Source organism: Elephantulus edwardii, unplaced genomic scaffold (assembly GCF_000299155.1).
Source record: "Elephantulus edwardii isolate Elephantulus edwardi_28Jun2011 unplaced genomic scaffold, EleEdw1.0 scaffold00004, whole genome shotgun sequence".
Classification (NCBI taxonomy): Eukaryota; Metazoa; Chordata; class Mammalia; order Macroscelidea; family Macroscelididae; genus Elephantulus; species Elephantulus edwardii.
The window spans coordinates 39,536,351-39,556,906 of NW_006399754.1; the positions used below are offsets into that span (position 1 = coordinate 39,536,351).

At 42.5% G+C, this 20,556-nt stretch overlaps 2 protein-coding genes across 2 annotated transcripts in view; both read left to right on the forward strand.

Moving 5' to 3' along the window:
• Positions 1-7,001, forward strand: part of LOC102874482 (zinc finger protein 546-like) — a 15,887-nt gene extending 8,886 nt beyond the window's left edge. The window contains exons 2-4 of the mRNA XM_006879643.1: positions 3,392-3,491; positions 4,503-4,664; positions 6,990-7,001. Coding sequence (XP_006879705.1) covers positions 3,392-3,491; positions 4,503-4,664; positions 6,990-7,001 — 274 coding nt within the window. The remainder of the gene's footprint in view (positions 1-3,391; positions 3,492-4,502; positions 4,665-6,989) is intronic.
• A 10,643-nt stretch (positions 7,002-17,644) lies between these two features.
• Positions 17,645-18,207, forward strand: LOC102873019 (60S ribosomal protein L12-like). The gene has a single exon (XM_006879593.1). The coding sequence runs from the start codon at positions 17,713-17,715 to the stop codon at positions 18,205-18,207; it is 495 nt and encodes a 164-aa protein (XP_006879655.1). The 5' UTR covers positions 17,645-17,712.
• Positions 18,208-20,556: the final 2,349 nt, after the last annotated feature.

A 20,556-nucleotide genomic window follows, 5' to 3' on the forward strand; every position in this document is an offset into this window, starting at 1 on the left:
TTTTTTAAAAAAACAGGACTGACATCGGGATTAGGGGGCAACTAGGAAAAGAGAGGATAAATAATGTACACTGCAGTGAAACAGATAAGTGAAAGGACTACTTAAAGGAATATGTGATTGGGTATTACATGGATGACAACAGTCCAGAAGAAAAACTGCATAGTAAAGTGGACTGGGAGAGGGGGATTGTACAACTATGAAAGACTCTTTTTTTTCCAAGAAAAAAGTGAACCGGGGCGGGGTGGATGGGCAGGGAAGAAAATGTGCAACAATGAATAAGCTTTTGTTAAAATCACAATAAAAATAAATTAAAAAAAATAAACACTAGGTGAACCAAAAGAATGTGGAAATTATCAAACAATATCTCTAAATCATGCTGACGATTATCCAAAGACAAGTGGAACAGCAGAGCACTTCCAGATGTGCAAGTGGAATTTAGAAGAGGCCAGTGTTGGAGAGATTTTAGCCAAAAGCAGAGATCAGATGAATGTCTATCTATGTTTCATTGACTATGGAAAGACATTTGACTGCGTAGACCACAAGTAATGGCTAACCTTGAGTAGAATGGGGAACCCATAACGCTTAATTGTGTTCATGTGAAACCTACAACTGAACCAGGCAGCAGTTGTAGGAACAGTAAGGAAATATTGCATGTATGATTTAAGAGCAGGAAAAATGTGTGTTTAGGAAGCATCCTATCTCTGTACCTTTTTAATCTATATGTGGAACAGATCATTCGAGAAGCTAGACTTTATGAGGAGGAATATGGCATTTGGATTGGAGGGAAACTCATCAACCACCACCTTGCTTGCTGAAACTGATAAAGACTTAAGACATTTGCTGCAGGACATCAAGGGCTTCAGTCTTCAATATTTACTGAAGCTCAACATCAGTAAAACAAAGATTTCACCACCAAGCCAATTGGCAGAATCATGATAGATGGAGAAGAGATTGAGACTGTCAGCGTTTTAACTTGTTTGATTCCTCAATCAACACTCTTAGAACCAGCAGTCAAGAAATCATAAGATGAGTGGCAAGAAGCTGCACTGCAATCCCAGAGGTGTGTGGTTCAAATCCACCAGATGCTCTGCTGAAGAAGGAGGGACATTCTCCTCCTATATCAGTCCTATTTGACGGTACACACATTATAATAATAATAATAATAATATTAATTACATTGGGAAAATCTGCTGTCAGAGATCTCTCCAGAGTACTGAAGAGCAACGATGTTCGTCTGGAGGCTCAGGTGCACCTGGACCAGGCCATGATCTTCACCATTACTTGCTATATCAGAGAGCTGGACAGTGACTAAGGATGATAGAAGAAGAATCAATGCCTTTGTGTTGTACTGGAGACCACCAAGAAAACAGGTCTGTCCTGGAAAGGGTGTAACCAGCACTGTGAGTCACAGGACACATAACAACAACATGTCCAAAGTATGTGAAATAAAGCTCACCGTACTTTCCTCCAGGGAGCATGCTGGCTGCTCTTTTTCTAAAATATTTTTGTTTGTTCTTTTGTTAATCCATGGAACATTTGGTTCTCTTCTCTGTTTGCTTCAGAGTGATGCAATTCAGTCTAGAATATTTCTTTATATGCTTTTAACTTAAAAAAGGTTTTATGAAACATACATTCTTATACATGGGAAATGATGTATTATATAAAATCAAACCAGTTGCCATCAAATCTAGGCCCCTGCTTTTTAAGTCCATAGGGTAAGTACGAGTGCCTCTTGGATTTTGTTAATCTAGAAGTGTTTCTTTTATGGATGTTGACTTCCTCATCTCTCTCCCAAGGAGTGGCTGGAGGATCCAAACCACTGACCTTTCTTTTCCCGTCTTCTACCATCCAGGCTTTTCTGTGTTTATATCTCAAGCTTGTCTGTCTTGTTACCCTCATGAAAATGCCATGGGATTAGTTCAGACCGACTCTTAGTTTATAGATGAGTGAAAGCTTTTTGTGCCATCTAAGTATCTCTTATTTTATGTATAACCCGCTTTTAATATTCTGTGACCACAAAAATTTCACAGTACAGTATTTTCATGAATGTTAGATATGGAAATATTTGAAATGTATTTCACTTATAAATGATCAGAAATCTTCAAATCTGGAAACATAGTGAAAATTATAGTAGCCTGTTGACCAGGTGTGACAAAATGTAGATGGTTTGTGTATGTATGACAATGCTGAAATCGTAATCCATTTTAATCCAAGAGCATGCTGCCATTTTTAACAGGAGGTGTGTAGTAAAGGCCCCGTGTCAAAGTACTGATGACCATCCATGGGCACAGACCTTCAGTCGGGTTCCGGATCTTTCTGTGCTCAGAGGAGCTGCAGTGGAAACACACTTTGCTGAATGCACTGAGTATCTGAAATCCTTGAAGGATAATTCATCACGCAAGCACCACATCAGATCTCACTCTGGATCCAGTGCCTGTCCTTGTAAAGATGGTGGAGAAGTCTGCAGCCATCCCTCCTACCACCGCACTCCTGCTAAAACTCTGAGTGGAGAGAAACCCTATGAATGTAAGGAGTGTGGGAAAACCTTCAGTCGGCCTTCCCATCTCATGTCACATCTAAGAAGTCACAATGGGGAGAGGCCTTACAGATGTAGAGAATGTGGCAAAGGTTTCCGTCACTCCTCTCACCTCACTGTGCATCTGAGAATTCACAGTGGTGAGAGGCCTTACGAGTGTCAGGAATGTGGCAAAGGCTTCAGTCAGTCCTCAGACCTCACTAGGCACATGATTGCTCACAGTGGAGAGAAGTGTTTCACGTGTAAAGAATGCGGCAAAGCCTTTAGTTGGCGATCACAGCTCACGACACATCTAAGAAGCCACAATGGGGAGAGGCCTTACAAATGTAGAGAATGTGGCAAAGGCTTCCGCCATTCCTCCCACCTCACAGCACATACAAGGATTCACAGTGGAGAGAGGCCTTTTCAGTGCAAGGAATGTGGCAAAACTTTTCGTCATTCCTCACACCTCATTATACATATGAGGATTCACAGTGGAGAGAGGCCTTTTGAATGTAAGTTATGTGAGAAAGGCTTTACTCAGTCCTCTGGCCTCACTAGACATATGAGAAGTCACAGTGGAGAGAGGTCTTATGAATGTAAGGAATGTGGCAAGGCCTTTCCTCATTTCTCAAACCTCATTATACACATGAAAATTCACAGTTCAGAACGGCCTTATGAATGTAAGGAATGTGGGAAAGCCTTTCGTCATTCCTCGCACCTCAACAGTCATATGAGAACGCACAGTGGAGAGAAGTGTTTTGAATGTAAGGAGTGTGGGAAAGGCTTTAGTCAGTCTTCACACTTCCTTATACATTTGAGAATTCACAGTGGAGAAAGGCCTTATGAATGTAAAGAGTGTGGGAAAACCTTTAGTTGGCCATCCCAACTCACTTCACACTTAAGAAGTCACAGTGGAGAGAGACCTTATAAATGTAAAGAATGTGGGAAAGCCTTCCGTCATTCCTCACACCTTGTTAAACATGGGAGAATTCACAGTGGTGAGAGGCCTTATGAGTGTCAGGAATGTGGCAAAGGCTTTAGTCAGTCCTCAGATCTCACTAGGCACATGATAACTCATAGTGGAGAGAAGTGTTTCGAATGTACGGTTTGTGGAAAGGGCTTCCGTCACACCTCGCATCTTGCTATACATATGAAAATTCACAGTGTGGAGAAGCCATATGTATGCAAGGAATGTGGCAATATCTTTTTTAATCCCTCACACCTCACTAGTCATATGAGAACTCATATTGGAGAGGGGCCTAAACTACCAGCTGCAGGAAAGTCTTCAGTTAGTGCCTAGTTTTTACAAAAAATAAATAACCTCACAGAGACAGAGACTTCATAACTTGAGCAATAGGAGTAATTGGTCATTATCCTTCACTGAATATGTAAAATATCACTCTGAAAAGAAACAGTTTTAAGTGGTATGGGAAATAAGTTTTTTAGTGTATCTTCAGATATTACTACTCATAAAATATCACAGTGGAAAATAACAACAAAAAGACAATATCATTTAAAAATAGGCAAAGAACTTAAAAAGGCATTTGACCAAGGAAGTAAATCAGATGTCCAACAAACATGAAGAAATACTGATGACCATTAGCTGTTACTCTATGACATCAACTTAATTCTGACATTCAGCTCTCCATTCAGTTTCCAAGGGTCAATCTTTATAGATCAAACTACCTAAGTAACTCCTTTGAAGCAACAGCTTTTTTGAACCTACTGACCTTTGGGTTAGCATCACAGTACAAAATTCACTGCACCATCAGAACTTCTCTGTTAGCTGCTACAGAGATGCTGATTAGAATAGGGAGTTGTTGCCTCATCCTAGCAATAATAGCAATGTTTAGCAAGAAATGCAAACTTCAACATGAGAAAACAATGACTTGAAAAGATTGGAATCATGCCCTGCTGGTGGATTGTGAAACGGTGCATCCATTGTGGTAAACATTTTGGTACTGCCTTAAAAATGTGGAAATAGGGTATGAAGGTCAGGGAGAAGATGGTGCCCCCGGTGCAGGTCTCTCTGCTCATCAAGCTCACCCGCTCCTCTGCGCTCATCCTCGGCATGGCCTACGGAGCCAAGCGCTTCAGTTACCTGAAGCCAGAGAAGTACCATTTACCCCAGAAATCCCACTATTGGGTACATACCCCAACAAAATCAGAGCTCCATCATAGGTAGGTATTCACACACCTGTGTGTTCACTGTGACATTATTTACAGTAGCAGAGCAACGGAAACAGCAAAAGTGTCCATCAGATGGAGGGGCCAACTGCCACACACACACACGCGCGCGCGCACGCGGATACTGTGCAACACCAGATAGTGAAGAATTTATGAAATACCAGATAATATGGATGGATCTGGAACACATGCAAGAGACAAGTGAGTCACAAATCGACAGATAGTGTATATAATCCTACTTAGAAAGAGCTGAAGATGACTTTGTATGAAGAAATCTGCTTGGATGGAGGACATAGATAATTGACACATATTAAGCTGAGTAAAAGGAATAGGGCACAATAGAAACGTGAACAAGAAACAGACAGCAAAGTGAGTGTGGTTAAGTACACAGCCCTGCAGCATCAGCAAAAAACACTCACCTGCACGCAGATCTGTGAGCAGCCGGCTTAGCGGGCTAACAGCCATGGCCATGAGTAGGTTGGACACAGATCTTATTTCTACCTTCAGATTAATACATGCTGCAAATCTATCCATGTTATATATTTTATATATATATATATATCATATGTATAGAGCAGACACTCTATATGTATAGAGACCCTCTATATGTATAGATGGGCCACAGTTATGTCCATTTCTTCATTGTAACCAAACACTGTGGGAATGAGTTTGGGGTCCTAGACCCATAATCTTGCAGGATGTCATGGTCAGCAGGCATCCACAGAGGCAGTGTCTATCCTGCTTTGATAAATGGCCACTGGGGCTGAGAAGTTTGAGAATTGCCATCTGAGGTCCAAATATTAGCTTCCTAATCTTGAACAAAGAAGAGGGAACAAAAGCAACTACATGCTCTCAGAAAACAGAACTGAAGAGTGACTGGCTGCTTCTGCTGGATACGGACCACAGCAGGTCTCAGAACAAAAAGGGGGAAAAAAATGTGGAAAAAACTTAAAAGCCTAAAAATCACTAGACTTAGTGGCTTAGAGAATTGGTGGAACCCAAGATCTGGTTCTTAGTTCCCTTCAGACATGGAATGAAACATTGTAGCTCTGTGACTCAACCTTCAGAAAAACACTAAATATGACCAGCCCCTGGCAGGAACTCCACAGTCAACCCCATGAGATCAGCAGAACAGTGTCAGCCCAGGGTTAGAGCCTCCAAGGTAGGAAAGGATAGCATAGGGTAAGGTAGGGTAGGGTAGGGTAGGATAGGATAGGCAGTGGAAACAATCACAGAAGGATGCAGGAAATACATGGTTACAATGTGGGTACTGTAATTAATTTTGTATAATATCTATGATTGAATGGAAAAGGAATTTACAAAATTCAACTCTTACCACAATTTAAAACGTCATACTTTAGCAATCTTTATGGATATCAGGAATTTGTTCATATATAGGAATTATTGTGAAACAAGCACTGATTGGTTGTGTACTTTTATTTCATCTTTTAAACATATACTTTCCACAAATAAGGTGTATTTTCTGTGCCTCCCCTTCCCAAAATAACCTGTAACATGGTCTCATCCATAGACTCTGAGTCATCCTATAGACTCTACAAAGTATTCATCTGTAATAAGTGTTGGGATTTTGAAAACTAGAATCTAAACAAGATTGTGAAATTTTCTTTTTAGATGTTTGTCTTAAAAATATTTTCCAACTTATAAAAATATTGACATTTCAGCATTCTGTCAGATACAAGTCATGTGTGGTGGGAGTCTACAGTGAGGGAGAAGTGGGGAACCCATGCCACCAGCAAAAATGGGCAAGTCTCAGAAGAAGAGCCAGGTGGGCCATGACCTCCCAACTTTCACTGTATTTCTTTATCAGCAGTTTGTTTATTCAGTTAGTTTGTCTTCTATAAATTTTATAAGTTGGATGTTAGATCTAGTATGGTCTGTCAAATGCAAATGCAATGCAAATCAAAGAAGTAATTTAAAGTATTTTTAAAAGCTTCTTAGAAATATGATGTAATTGTGACATATTTAATAAAGGTTTTTATTTAACCCAGCACATCCAGTTACTGTGGCATCCTCTGTAGGGACCTAACCCAGATATGGTGCCCTATTTGTCCACCAGCAGTTTTGCAGGGGTAGATGGACACTGCGTCAGTGCCATTTACAGCCTCTGAAAAGCTAGTTGGAGGGTCTGTTATGAGTCAATTCCAACTTGACTACAATAAGTTTGAGTAAAAGTTTTAAGTGAAATTAACAACTGAAATAGTCAATGCATATTTAGTTGGAAGACATTCTCTGTCCCCTCTCTTTTTGTGTTCATGTATCCAAGGCCCAGAAGTAGCGTGTCTCATGCCTCGTACTGTTACATAGATCGCATCCCGGTGACTCTAAACATATTTTCCAATCCTTAAAGCAAGTTTATTGCAGTAATTCAATTAATTTACTTTCATTCCATTTCTCAGTTACACTAAGCATATTAGTATGTAATTGCAGCAATTCCCAAGACCGCTCAGCTTCTCTGTGATTGACCTGGGCCAACATGTCTGCCCAGCCACTAGCCCTCCCAGAAGAATCTCACCAACTATTGTCAGGACTCAGGCATAACCAGGGCATCCTGCCACTGGGTCACTCGTGTCTGCCTCTCAGTGAACATGTAAAATGCATGTTTTCTTAGCTCACCAATTCATACTTCTAGTCCTAATAGATATAGGCATTTATAATGAGTCTTTTGCTTTATAATATAAAAGAAATGGTCCTGGGCAATGTTAAATTGACTTCATTCAGGCTGTTACAGTGAAGAGGGACCAAGCAGAGTTGAAGTTGCCCCAGAGACTTAAGATAAGGCAAGGTGGCGCTTATGCATTTTGAGTGATGGGGCTACTGGACATTTGTTGTTGTTGTTATGTGCCATCGAGTCGTTTGCAATTCATAGCGACCCTATGTACAACAGCCCTAAACTGTGCTCTATCCTGTGCCAATCTCATTGCCTCTGACACACCCATCCCGTTTACCCCAGTCACTGAATCAATCCACCTCATAGAGGGTCTTCCCCTCCTGCGCTTTCCCTCTACTCTACCCAGCATGATGTCCCTCTCTAAAGACCTGTCTCTCCTTACAACATGTCCAAAGTACGTCAGATGAAGCCCCAGAATCCTTGCCTCCAAGAAGCAGCCTGCTTTAACCCTCTCTAGGATGAATCTGTTTGTTTTCTTAGCAGTCCATGGTACATTCAATACTCTTCTCCAGCACCACAGCACAAAGGTGTCAATTCTCCTTCTATCCTCCCTAGTCATTGTCCAACTCTGATGCATAACAAGTGATTGCAAAAACCATGGCCTGTATCAGGCGCACCTTAGTCTCCAGAGAGACACCGCTGCTCTTGAGTACTTTAGAGAGGTCCCAAACCACAGACTTTCCCATTGCAATACGTTTTTTTATTTCCTGGCTACTGGTGCCAAGAGTATTGACCGTGGAGCTGAGCAAACTGAAGCTGTGAACAATCTCAATCTCTTCACCATCCATCCTGATGCTACCGATTGGTCCAGTGGTGAGAATTTTTGTCTTCTGGACATTGAGCCTCAGTCCATATTGAAGGCTGCAGTCCTTGACCCTCTGCAGTAAGTGCATGAGGTCCTCCTCAGTTTCAGCGAGCAGGGTTGTGTCATCTGCATAACGCAGATTGTTGATAGATCGTCCACCAATCCTAACGCCACGCTTCTCCTCATAGAGCCCAGCCTCTCGGATAATCTGCTCTGCATACAGGTTGAAAAGGTATGGAGATAGGACACATCCCTGGCGTACACCCTTCCCAATTTTGAACCATGCAGTGTTGCCCTGCTCTGTTCTGACGACAGCCTCTTGGTCCAAGTATAGGTTTCTCATTAGCATGATTAAATGTTCTGGGATTCCCATTCTTCTCAGAGTCAGCCACAGTTTGTTATGATCCACACAGTCAAATGCCTTTGCATAATCAATGAAACACAGATAGACATTCTTCTGGTATTCTCTGCTTTCAGCTAAGATCCATCTAACATCAGCTGCAATATCCCTAGTACCACAATCCCTTCTAAACCCAGCCTGGACTTCTGGCAGTTCTCTGCTGATGTACTGTCCCAGTTGTTTTTGGATAATCTTCAGTAGAATCTTGCTTGCATGTGAAATCAATGATATTGTTCTGTAGTTTCCACACTCAGTTGGGTCGCCCTTCTTTGGGATGGGAACAAATATAGATCTCTTCCAGTCAGTTAGCCAAGTGGTTGTTCTCCAGATTTCTTGGCACAACTTGGTGAGCACGTCCATGGCAGCATCTGTTAGCTGAAATACATCAGTTGGTATACCATCTATTTACTAGGAGGAAATTGCTGGAGGACCATGGGTTTTATGCAAGAATTCTAGTTTCTTTCACAAATATTGGCAGAAGTCTGACTTAATTAGGTTGAAGCAAGAAGTATTCCTAGGGTGTAAATGGGCAAAACTTGTTGCTTTCTCTATTTTCAGTTCTTGGTACTTACATACTGTAAAGTGAGCTGGCTACATAGGTGTATATTATGACCATCAAGCACTCCCCAGAGTGTATACACCTGAGACATTGACTGCACAGATTGACATTAGTCAATTAGTCCCGGATGTGCATTAGTTCATCTTGTTACCTGTGTGATCTGCTGGCAGTATCTTCCTTGTATGCTCTGCTTCTGCTTCCCTTCTCCAGTGACTCAAGCAGGGGGCCTGTGTCTATAATGACCGAGTACCTGGTGAATGAGTGCTTAGATCCCCAGAATGACCTTCTCTCTACAGAGTCAGGGCTTGCTGGCACCAGCATCTGCTTGGTCCATTCTGCTGACAGTTTGTGAGTATTTATGAGATGTTGCAGTGAATTACAGAACCTCAAGAAAGACAGGGGAGTGGATGTGTGGAGAAGGGTGAGTTAATGTTGAACTGGGGGGCATGCAGTACTCTTTGTAAAGTTGGATATTGAAACCTCTCCACTCCACCTCATAGGAACTGAGGCAAGTTCTTAGTGGTAAGAAGTTGCATTGCAATCTCAAAGGCATTCAGTTGAAATCCACCAGCTGCTCTGCAGGAAATAGATAGTCTCCTCCTATGCAAGGAGTGTCAGCTGTGTCTCAGTTTTGACTTGAAGAAACACAACAACACCCCCCTCCACCTCATGGGAACTAGCTTTGTGCTGATAGGTGTAACAGAAATTATGGGTGTGATTGGTAGCAGAGTAGTTGGGATTCCATGCAGGTTTGGACAAAAGAGGGTAAGCAGGCAAACTGGAAGTCTTTGGTCTTGACACGGATAAACACCCATGACTTGAAACAGCTGCTTTGGCTGAAAAGGTATTCACAGCCTATGGACAGGACAGTGGATGTAATTCCTGAGGAACTGTCTAGTAGAACACATGTGGGAGGCACTGATCGGAAAGGGGGACATGCAGACCTGGCTAGGGTTGTCACAGCTGCTTTGACAGGAAAAGAGCTAACCAAATCCAGATCCAGTCAGTTCAGAGCTACAGCCACTGATGTCCATGCCGACTCTACCAGGAGAGACAATTGAAACGTCAGGAATTATCCCTATGAGCACCGTGCACCTCTCGGTCCAGGAGGGAAAGGGCAGGACTAAGTTCAAGGCAGGGTCAGTGTACAGGAGTCACTTTGGTTTGAAAATCAGCATCACTAAAATGCACCCCGGCTGGGAGGTGCCATTAGTTTTCATTGCTACAGAATGGAGGAGTGTCTGGGTCAATGTAAAACCTACTCAGAACACATCAAACGGTATACTTGGTGGGCAAAAGGAGGTGTATGCTTTGAGTGAATGTCTGTCTGCAAAGCTGGTGTGTTAGTCATTCCATTTTCTGGGAGAGCTTACTGTGCTTGGACCATGAAGAACATGCAAGTGGACAGTAGCCTCCCAGAGCCTTACAAATCAATGCAAGCTGTGGCTTCAGTGCCTCCAGAAATTGTTTCAGCACAGGGGATGGGATTTCAATCTCGGAAGAGTTGACTTTGATGTGGAAGGATCCATCTTTCAGTTTGACACAGAACCGTTTGCCTTCACCAGCTTGCTGTTGTATGACAGTAACCCAGGTATGTCTTAAAAGATTCTGGCTGTAGAAATGTCTGGTGGGAACATTCCCCATCAGGAGTGGAGAGTACCACTAGGCACCTTACTGTCCAGATGCCTGCGAGAAGTTCAGGATGGTTCCTGGAAGCCACACCCCACTCCAACAAATTCACAGAGGCCAGAGCCCCTGCTCCTTGCAGCAAACAACTTCTAGGTATTGTATGGACTCTGCAGCACAGGATGAGATGATTACAAGAGCAGGGCCCGTGACCCCAAGGCAGAGGAACCAGGTTTTGAACAAAGCCATACAAGGCTCACCCCAAAGCAAAGGATGGCCTCCTCTCTGGCCTTGTGTGGACCTTGCCAGCAGCACAAGGCCAGCTGGTCCACTCTGTTTCCTGGCCAGAAGCCAGATCTCCATTTCTTCCAGTGGACAGTATCTACAAACCTCCTTTACTTGCCTAACTCCTCTGGAGAAAAATCTTTCTTTCTTATGCCTCAAGGAAGCTTAAGAGAGAAAGGCAGATGGAGACATGAGGAAGGGCAGCCTGCTAAGTCTAGTCCTGGAAATTACACAAACTCCAAACTCACCACAGTAAGTAGATTCAGAGAAGAGCTGTATTTCAGGAACCACACTGCCTCTTCTTATTCCAAGAGTCTGAGAACTTTGACCAGTATGCCCTCAGAACATTATTGACACTCCTTTCCCCATCCTGTGTGGACATACCAGGGTTGCACCAACTGGACTGTAGCTAAGTGACAAAAAGTACGCTGCAGAGCACCCAAGCCAGCTCACGTGTGGACTGGCTGGAGTATGGGATACTGGAACTTCCCCTGACCCAGCTCAGCACCCTATGGTAATGAATGATGATGTCACTCAGGTCCACGTATGTAAGACTTGCTGAAATATCCAACATGATCTAAATAAAAATCTTTGGAAAGAGAGAGGAGTTAAAGATGTTGTTAAAAGAAAAGCAGACCTCTTTTTTTTTTTAAAGATTATACAGCACCACGTTTTAAAATTTTTTAATACCAGAATATTTATTGCAGAACTAAGCATTGAAATTCTTAGGATGACCTGGATGCTGTAACAGCAGCCCTCCTGAGTTCAGGTGTTGGTCCTTCACAGTCCATGCCTGAATCTGCAGTATTCAGTCTTCTGGTACCTCATATGATTAGTATCTGGGTATTTTGCCTTTCAGCCTCGGCACTCCAGCTGTACTTTCTCTTGTACTTGGTCTTGGCAGGGTGGCCACATTCGTGCAGGTGGACTTCTGGAGGTGGTGGCCTTGAAGCCACAGCAGCTGCACAACCTGTGCATCTTATTGCAACGCTTTTCAAACGATGATGTTCCCTTTGTTATCTTGCTTCTGTGGCCAAGACCAAAGAGAGCTACAGCACCTTTTTAGAAAGCCTTTTTTTCATTAAGAGTTTAAAATCCTGCTGGGATTTTGTTGTATCACTCAGAGACATTTTGTTTTATAACATCAACTGTTGTTGTTGGGTGCCCCAGAGGGAACTATGACTCACAGCCACCCTGTAAACAATAGATCTGAACCGTGCCCTACCCTGCACTATCATAGTCTCTGTATGCTGAGGCCCATTGTTACAGTCACTGTGTCAGTCCACCGTGGTGTGTCTCCCTTTCTTTCCCTGATCATCTACCTTCCCAGGATGATGTCATTTTCCAGTAACAGGACCCTCTTGACACCCAGCCCAGAGTATGAGATGAAGTCTCACCATCCTTGCCTCCACATAAAAATATGATTGCACATCTTTCAAAGCAAGTTTGTTTGTTCTTTTGGCAGCCCATGAGATGTTCAGTAATCTTTGCCAGTATCACAATTCAAAAGTATCATTTCTGTGATGTGTAAGAAGCAATTGAAAATACCATGATTTGGATCTGGTGCACCTTAGGCTTTAAACTGACATTATCACTCTTTAGCACTTTGGAGAGGTCCTTGACAACATATTTTTCCCAGTGGAGCATATCTTGACTTTTTCACTGCTACTAGTATGGATCAAAGTAAAAATTAAATACTTGACAGTTTCAATCTTTTCTCCATCTACCCTGATATTGCCTGTTGACCCAGTGGCGAGGAATTTTGTTTCCATGATGTTAAGATGTAATCCATAGTGAAGGCTGTAGTCTTTGATATTCTGCAGAAAGTATTAAGTTTTCCTCTTCTAACCTTTTTTGAAAGCAAGATTGTGTCATCTGCATAATGCAGATTTTGCATGAGTCTTCCTGCAATACTAATACCACATTTCACATAGTCCAGCATCTCAAATTATTTACTCGAATACAAATTGAATAAGTATGGAGAAAAGATTTACACCCCTGACAGACTCCTTTCCTGATTTTAAACCACACAGTGTTCTGTTGTTCTATTTGGACAACTGCCTTTTGGTCTATGTAGAGATTTCACATAAGCACAAGTAAGTGTTCTGGGATTCCAGTTCTTTTCAGTGTTAACCATAATTTGTTATGAGTTATAGGGTTAAATGGTTTTGCATAGTCAATAAAACACAAGTATACATCTTTATGGTATTCTCTGCTTTCAGCCAAGATCTGCCTGATATCAGCAGTGATATTTGGTGTGCCATGATCTTTTCTGAATCCAGCTTGGATTTCTAGCAGTTCCCGATCAATGTATTGTTCCAGCCATTTAAAAAATACTTTTAAGCAAGATTTTGCTGCTTGTTGTTATGTGCCGTCCAGTACTTGTAACTCATAGTGACCCTTTGTACAACAGCCCTGAACCCTTCTCTTATCCTGTGCTAACCTTACTGTTTCTGACACACACCTACCCTTATTACCTGAGCCAGTGAATCAAGCCATCTCATTGAGGGTCTTCTCTTGCTTTGTCCTTCATCCCTTCGAAGTATGATGTCTCTCTCCAAGGACTGGTTCCTCCTTGCAACATGCCCAAAGAGTGTCAGACAAAGCCTCAGAATCCTTGCCTCCAAGGAACACCCTGGTTTTATCCTCTCTGGGATGAACCTGTTTGTTGTCCATGGTATATTCAATACTCCAGCACTACAGCTCAAAGGCATCAATTCTCTTTCTATCACCCCTAGTCATTGTACAGCTTTCTGCTGCATAGCAAGTAATTGCAAAGGCTATAGCCTGAATCAGGTGTGCCTTAGTCTCCAGAGTATCGTTGCTGTTCAGTACTTTGGAGAGGTCCCTGACAGCAGACTTTTCCAATGCAATCCATCTTTTAATTTCCTGGCTGTAGGTACCAAGAGTGTTGATTGTAGAGCCAAGCAAACTGAAGCTGTGAACAATTTCAATTGCTTCACCATCTATCATGATGCTGCCAATTGGCCCAGTACTGAGAATATTTGTTTTCTTGATGTTGAGCTTCAGTCCATATTTAAGGCTGCAGTCCTTGACCTGCAGCAAGTGCTTCAGATCCTCCTCAGTTTCAGCAAGCAGGGTTGTGTCATTGTTTGCTTGTGATATTTATGATGATGTTTTTATGTCATTGAGTCTGGTACGACTCGTAGGAACCCTCTGAACAACAGAACGGAACCCTGCTTTGTCCTGTTCTGTCCTTATCCCTGACACATTTGAACCCACTGCTAAAGACATTGTATCCGTTCGTCTTGTTGAGAGTTGTCTTTCCTTTGCTGACTGGCCACTTTTCCTGACTTGATATCCCTTTCCAAAGAGTACTCTCTCCTAACAAAATATCCAAAATAATGTGAAATAAAGTTTTGCTATTCTTGTCTCCACAGAGTACTTTTGGTTTCACTTTCTCCAAGACATATGTTTGTTCTGACAGTCTATAGGATATTCAGCACTGTATTCTAACACCACAACTCAAATGCTTTGATTCTTCTGTCATCCTTATTCACTGTCCAGCTCTCAGATCATAGCAGGTGATTGGATAGACTGCAGCTTGAATCAGGTGCACCTTGGCCCTCAAACTGGTATCATTGATCTTCAGGACTTTGAAAAATCCTTGACTGCAGACTTATCCAATGCAATATATTTCCTAAAGTCCTGACTGCTAGTACTAAGTGTGTTCATTCTGGATCCAAGTAAAATTAAATCATTGACAATTTCAACCTTTTCTCCATCATCATAATGTTGCCTATTGGCCCAGTAGTAAGGACCTTGACTTTTTTTTATTTTGAGATGCAATCAGTATCCTCTGCAGCAAGCACCTCAGGGTCTCCTTACTTTCTGCAAGCAAGGTTGTCTGCATAATGCAGCTTGTTGATGAGTTTTCCTCCAATCCTCATGGCACACTCTTCCTTAAAAACTCTAGATTCTTGAATGATTTGCTGTAACATACATATTGAATAAGTATGGAGAAAGGATATACCCATGACACACACCTTTCCCAGTTTTAAACCATGCAGTGTTTCCTTGTTCTGTTCAGAGTACAGCTGCTTGGTCTAGGTGTAGATTTCATATGTGCATAAGTAAGTGTTCTGGAATTCCCATTCTTATCCATGTTAGTTATAGTTTGTTATGATCCACACAGTCAATTATACCATTCAATTATGTCTATATTCTGTTGAGTCACCTTAAAAAAAAAACCAAAACACATAAACATTTATTCAGCCTCATGATCAGACTATTATATTTAGCAATCAACAGCATAGGTGAAAAAAGAAATCTACATTAAAATCCTTGGTTTTGGAATGCCTTCCACAGAACAAAAAGTAAAATAACCTGTTAGACAATTAGTCACAGATACAGTCCTCAAGTTTTTTGCCCATACACGTGAGTATTGTCTAGAACATACCTTCTTTGTAGCAGGTGGGCCCTGCCACCACTGTATGTGGCTAAGTTCACAAATCTGCTGTAACCTGTAGCCTCCCTGTCACTTCTCCGGCTCTCTCTCCTTCTGAGCTTTGTCTCCTGGAAGTTCTTGAAACTACCTGACATAGTTACTGCTGCTGCTTGAACCAACAGACCACCTCAGTTTTGTGGTTTGGCAAAATATTGACCTCCACCACCATAAGGGCCAGAGCTTCTGCCTCCAAAGTTTCCTCCCTTCATGGGCCCAAAATTTGAAGACTGATTGTTGTAATTGCCAAAATCGTTGTAGCTACCACCACCTCCAAAGTTGCTGCCATCATTACCAAATCCATTATAACCATTCCCATAGCCTCTGTATCCTCTACCACCACAGCTGCCACCATAGCTACATTGTCTACTGAAGTTTCCTCCTTGACCAAAGGTTGTCATTCCCATAAAAACCCCCTCCATGGCCACCACTAGTTTCCAGAACCACTTCAACCTCTATGGCTGGAAAAGGCACTGGCTATCTCTTGCTTTGACAGGCCTTTTCTTACTTCACAGTTGTGACCATTCACAGTATGATATTTCTGAATAATGACTTTGTCTACAGAATCATGTTCTTCAAAAGATACAAAAGCAAAACTCCTCTTGCCGCTGCCTTGGTCAGTCATGATTTCAATCACTTCAATTTTCCCATATTGCTTAAAATAATCTCATAAGTGATGTTCTTCAGTATCTTCTTTAATTCTGCCAAAAAGATCTTTTTCATAGTTAAGTAGGCACATGGTTTTGGAGAATCGTCTCTTGAGACAGCCCTCTTAGGTATCCACCAACTTTTCATACACGTTGTGGACCTTGCATTCATGGTTCCATCCATTGATTCCATAGCTGAGTATGTGGCTAACCCAAAGACCCTGGAGTGCTTGGTGTATGGATTTCTCATTACCACCCTGTGGGAGTGTCCCCCATTGTTCAAAACGGCTCCTCAGATTTCACCTGTCATTTCAAAGCACAACCCTCCAATGAAACCTTTCTGCAGCTGGTCAGTCTCTTAAAGCACTGATTTCAACATGGTAACAGTGGGAATAAACACTTTATAGAGAAGCTTCCTCGGCAGCATTCTCCCACAGAAAGTGAGTCACCTTTTATTGAGAATTGAAACAAATTTGGATTTCTTCCAGACAGACAGTCATATCTGCCTTCAGTATTTGTTTGTAGAGACTCAGGAGCATGTCCAGGGTTGCACCTAGTTTCCTGATGCTGCTTCCTGAAATGGTTCTTTTCAACCAATTCTTTATAGTACAGTGGTTTGAACCATCAGTGGTCTGGGACACCATGTTGTTACTGTTTAAAATGGTGCCAAAATTACAAACTAGACACCAAACAGAATTCATTCCAGATGGATGAACTCAAACACACACACACACACACACACACACACAGAGCCAGTAATGTCCTATGTGAAACTACTAAGCATTGTATAAGACAATATCAGTGAACCAACACGCTTACAAGACTTAATCCAAATGTGAAAGGATTAATGCATTCCCCTATTTGTCTTTTTTTAAAATTAGTTCTACCTGACCCCCCCAAAAAAAAGCCTTAAGCAAAGACCAAAGACAAAGTAGGAAATCTTTGCAATTCATACAGAGCTGGTATTCCTAATTTACTCATCAGCCCTACAAACTGAGACAAAGCATTCCTGAGGGAAAGGATCAGCCGCTAGGTACGCAGACATGTTGCCGCCTCGTGTCCTTTCCCGTTGGTGCTAGACGTGCACCCAGCGCATCCATGTGCTGTCCATGATATGAAGGGAGGGGCCACAGGCATGGATACAACTGTTAGACTGAGGAACAGTGCTGGCCATTGATGACCAAGGGACAGTAGCAGGATAAAAGGATGAGGCTGAGAAGGATGGAAAGAGCCAAGTTCACAGGGGTAGATGCAAAGAGCTGAACGTCTAATCTTTCCCTCCTCTTTGTATGCAGGTATACTAATTGTCTAGCATAGACAGACATGATTGTACTGAGAACAGCCTGACTTCTACTTGAAAGAATAAAAAAAATACATCTTTCTTCCTCTGTGAATACTTGATACAGGTTGAGCCAACTTGGTAACGTATTAAAAGTCCATCATTTCGCTTTCGGTTTTCGGCTCGGAGGAGGCTTCGGTGCAACTTTCTTCAGTCGTCCCTCATCGGTTCATCTGACCAGCCACCTCCGCCATGCCGCCCAGGTTTGACCCCAATGAGATTAAAGTCGGGTACCTGAGGTGTACCGGTGGGGAAGTTGGTGCCACTTCTGCTCTGGCCCCCAAGATCGGCACTCTGGGTCTGTCTCCAAAAAAGGTTGATGATGACATTGCCAAGGCCACCAGTGACTGGAAGGGTCTAAAGATTACAGTGAAACTGACCATTCAGAACAGACAGGCCCAGATTGAAGTGGTGTCTTCTGCCTCTGCCCTGATCATCAAAGCCCTAAAGGAACCACCCAGAGACAGAAAGAAGAAAAATATTAAGCACAGTGGAAATACCACTTTTGATGAGATTGTTGGCATGGCCCGGCAGATGCAACACCAATCTTTAGCCAGAGAACTCTCTGGAACTATTAAAGAGATCCTGGGAACTGCCCAATCTGTGGGCTGCAATGTTGATGGCCGTCACCTTCATGACATCATAGAAGACCTCAGCAGTGGTGCTGTGGAATGCCCAGCTAGCTAAGGAACTACAGGTGAAAATATTTCAATATAGGATCATTTGTTAACAAACAACAACAACAAAAAAAGTCCATCATTTCTGTCTCACTCCCTAAGCTAGAAGGAAAGCCCAGGCAAGTGAACGCCAGGCAGGCACGTCATTGCACTTAGAAAAATCTTCCTGTAACTCACCTAGTGGCCAGACCTGATGGAAAATGTTCCTGGAAGCTCTGGAAGGTGGTATATATTGGTCTCAAAACCTCAGGTCAGCACAGTTGCAGTTGCAGGTGAGACTTGGAAACTTCCGAGAAGTTCCCCTGAGGAGCGGGAAGCCACTGAGAGCCTGGCCCCAGGTGTGTGTCTATGTGCACAGCTGTGCAGGTCAGCCATCATCTCCAGTTCTCTGTGAACTGAGCAGCTGTACTCAGTGTCACATCTGCCACGTTCACAACCACCATTAATCATTACTCATCCAAGATGATAAGGCCAACAGTCATCTGCCATGACAGCATCCCCACAATGTGTGGTCAGTGTAGGCCACAAGAAAAGAACTTCAGTAATTTCTAGAGGCTCAACTGATAATTGATCAGTGTGCATTCAAGTTGTGACCTGCTATCCATAAATTAGACGTTCTCTGTAAAGTGACATAAGGTTCCCTGGTGGTGCAGTCATGAAAATGTTTGGCTATTTACTGGAAGTTCAAAGGTTTGAACCCACCAGTCACTCTGTTCCACAGGAGAAAGATGTGACAGTGTGCTTTTGTAATGATTTAAAGCCTTAGAAAATACCACAGGCAGTTCAGGGGGACTATGATTCCAAATTGACTCGGTGACAGTTGTTAGGTACCGCTGAGTCATGTAAGTCTCATAGTAAACCTGTGAATAAGATCTGAATGCTGTCCTGTCCTGTGCAATCCTCACAATCTCTGATACACTGGAGCCCAATGCTGCAGTCAGTCTTCCTCTCTTCTGCTGTCCCTCCACCTTCCCCAGCATAATGCACATCTCCAACAAATAGTCTTACAAGGCAACATGCCTAGAGCCTGTAAGACAATCGCCTCCAAGGAGCACTCTGGCTGCAGCTTCTCCAGGACACAACTGTTTGTTCTTTTGGTAATCCCTGGGATAGTCAGTGCTCTTCTCCAACACGACAGTTCAAAGGCATCAAGTCGTCTTCTGCCAGCTGTATTCACTGTCCAGCTGTTAGCAACATAGCAAAGTGACGGAAAAGACCATGGTCTGAGTCAAGTGCACCTTAGTCCTCAAACTAACATCATTGCTCCTCAATAATGTTTTGGGTTTTTTTACTATTATTAATTTTAATAGACATTTACAGAGGTTTTGGATTTCCATTCATTCATTGCCGCACTTTTCTCCCTGCCCACCCCTCCCCACCAGCTCCTCAATAATTTTTAAAGGTCCCTGACTGCAGACCTTCCCAATGCAGTATGTCTCCTGATACCTGACTGCTGGTCCCAAGTCTATTGATTGTGGTTCCAAACAAAATTACGTGATTGACATATTCAATATTTTATCTTTCTATCATGATGTTGGCGGTCAGTCCAGTGGTAAGAACTTTGTTTTCTTGATGTTGAGATGCAATCCATACTGAGGGCTGTAGCCTTGATCTTCTGCAGCAAATGTTTCAAGTACTCCTTACTTTCAGCAAGCAAGGTTGTATCATTTGCATACTGAAGGTTATTGATGAGCTTCCCTCTAATCCTGCTGCCACATTCTTCTTCAGAGTGTGGATTCTTTAATAGTATGTTCAGCATACAGCTTGAATGAGGTGACAGTGGGTTTTGGGAATACTGTGACATGGAAAGGATATATAGCTCAGTGGGGAAAAAAAAGAAGAGAGTTCAAAACATTAAAACTTTAATTCAAGGAACTTAATAGTCTTATTGCAAATACACGGAATTACACCCTAAGGTGGAAATCTATCTCACTCCATTCTACTCAGGCCAGAGTGCTGAGGTTGTCTGGGGATATACCCTCACAAACAGACATGTCCAAACACTGACAATCACAGAGATTAAGTGGATGGGAATCTTTTCCCTTATGCCACAGGACAATTGGAAGGGTAGACAGCACTGGAATGTTCTCTAGGATTACATGGAACCTTTCTTGGGAGTTGAACTCAGTAACCTGTTTCTGCCTGAATGGAACATAGCACCTTGACTTTGATCTTGTGAGCATTTTCAAATACTGCCACCAACATCAACTTTAGAGAAAACAACCATGGTTGAGGAGTCCTCAGTGATATTCATGAGAACCCTGGCCTTCTCAGAACTCTAGAAAATTCTTCTTGTACTAGGGATAAAGTTCTGCAGCTTGTTTCCTTACAGCTGGGCAATCAACATTTGCTCCTCCTG

What these genes read in the sequence shown, in the direction of transcription:
- LOC102873019 (XM_006879593.1), top strand. Translation starts at nt 17,713, where the DNA reads ATGCCGCCCAGGTTTGACCCCAATGAGATTAAAGTCGGGTACCTGAGG.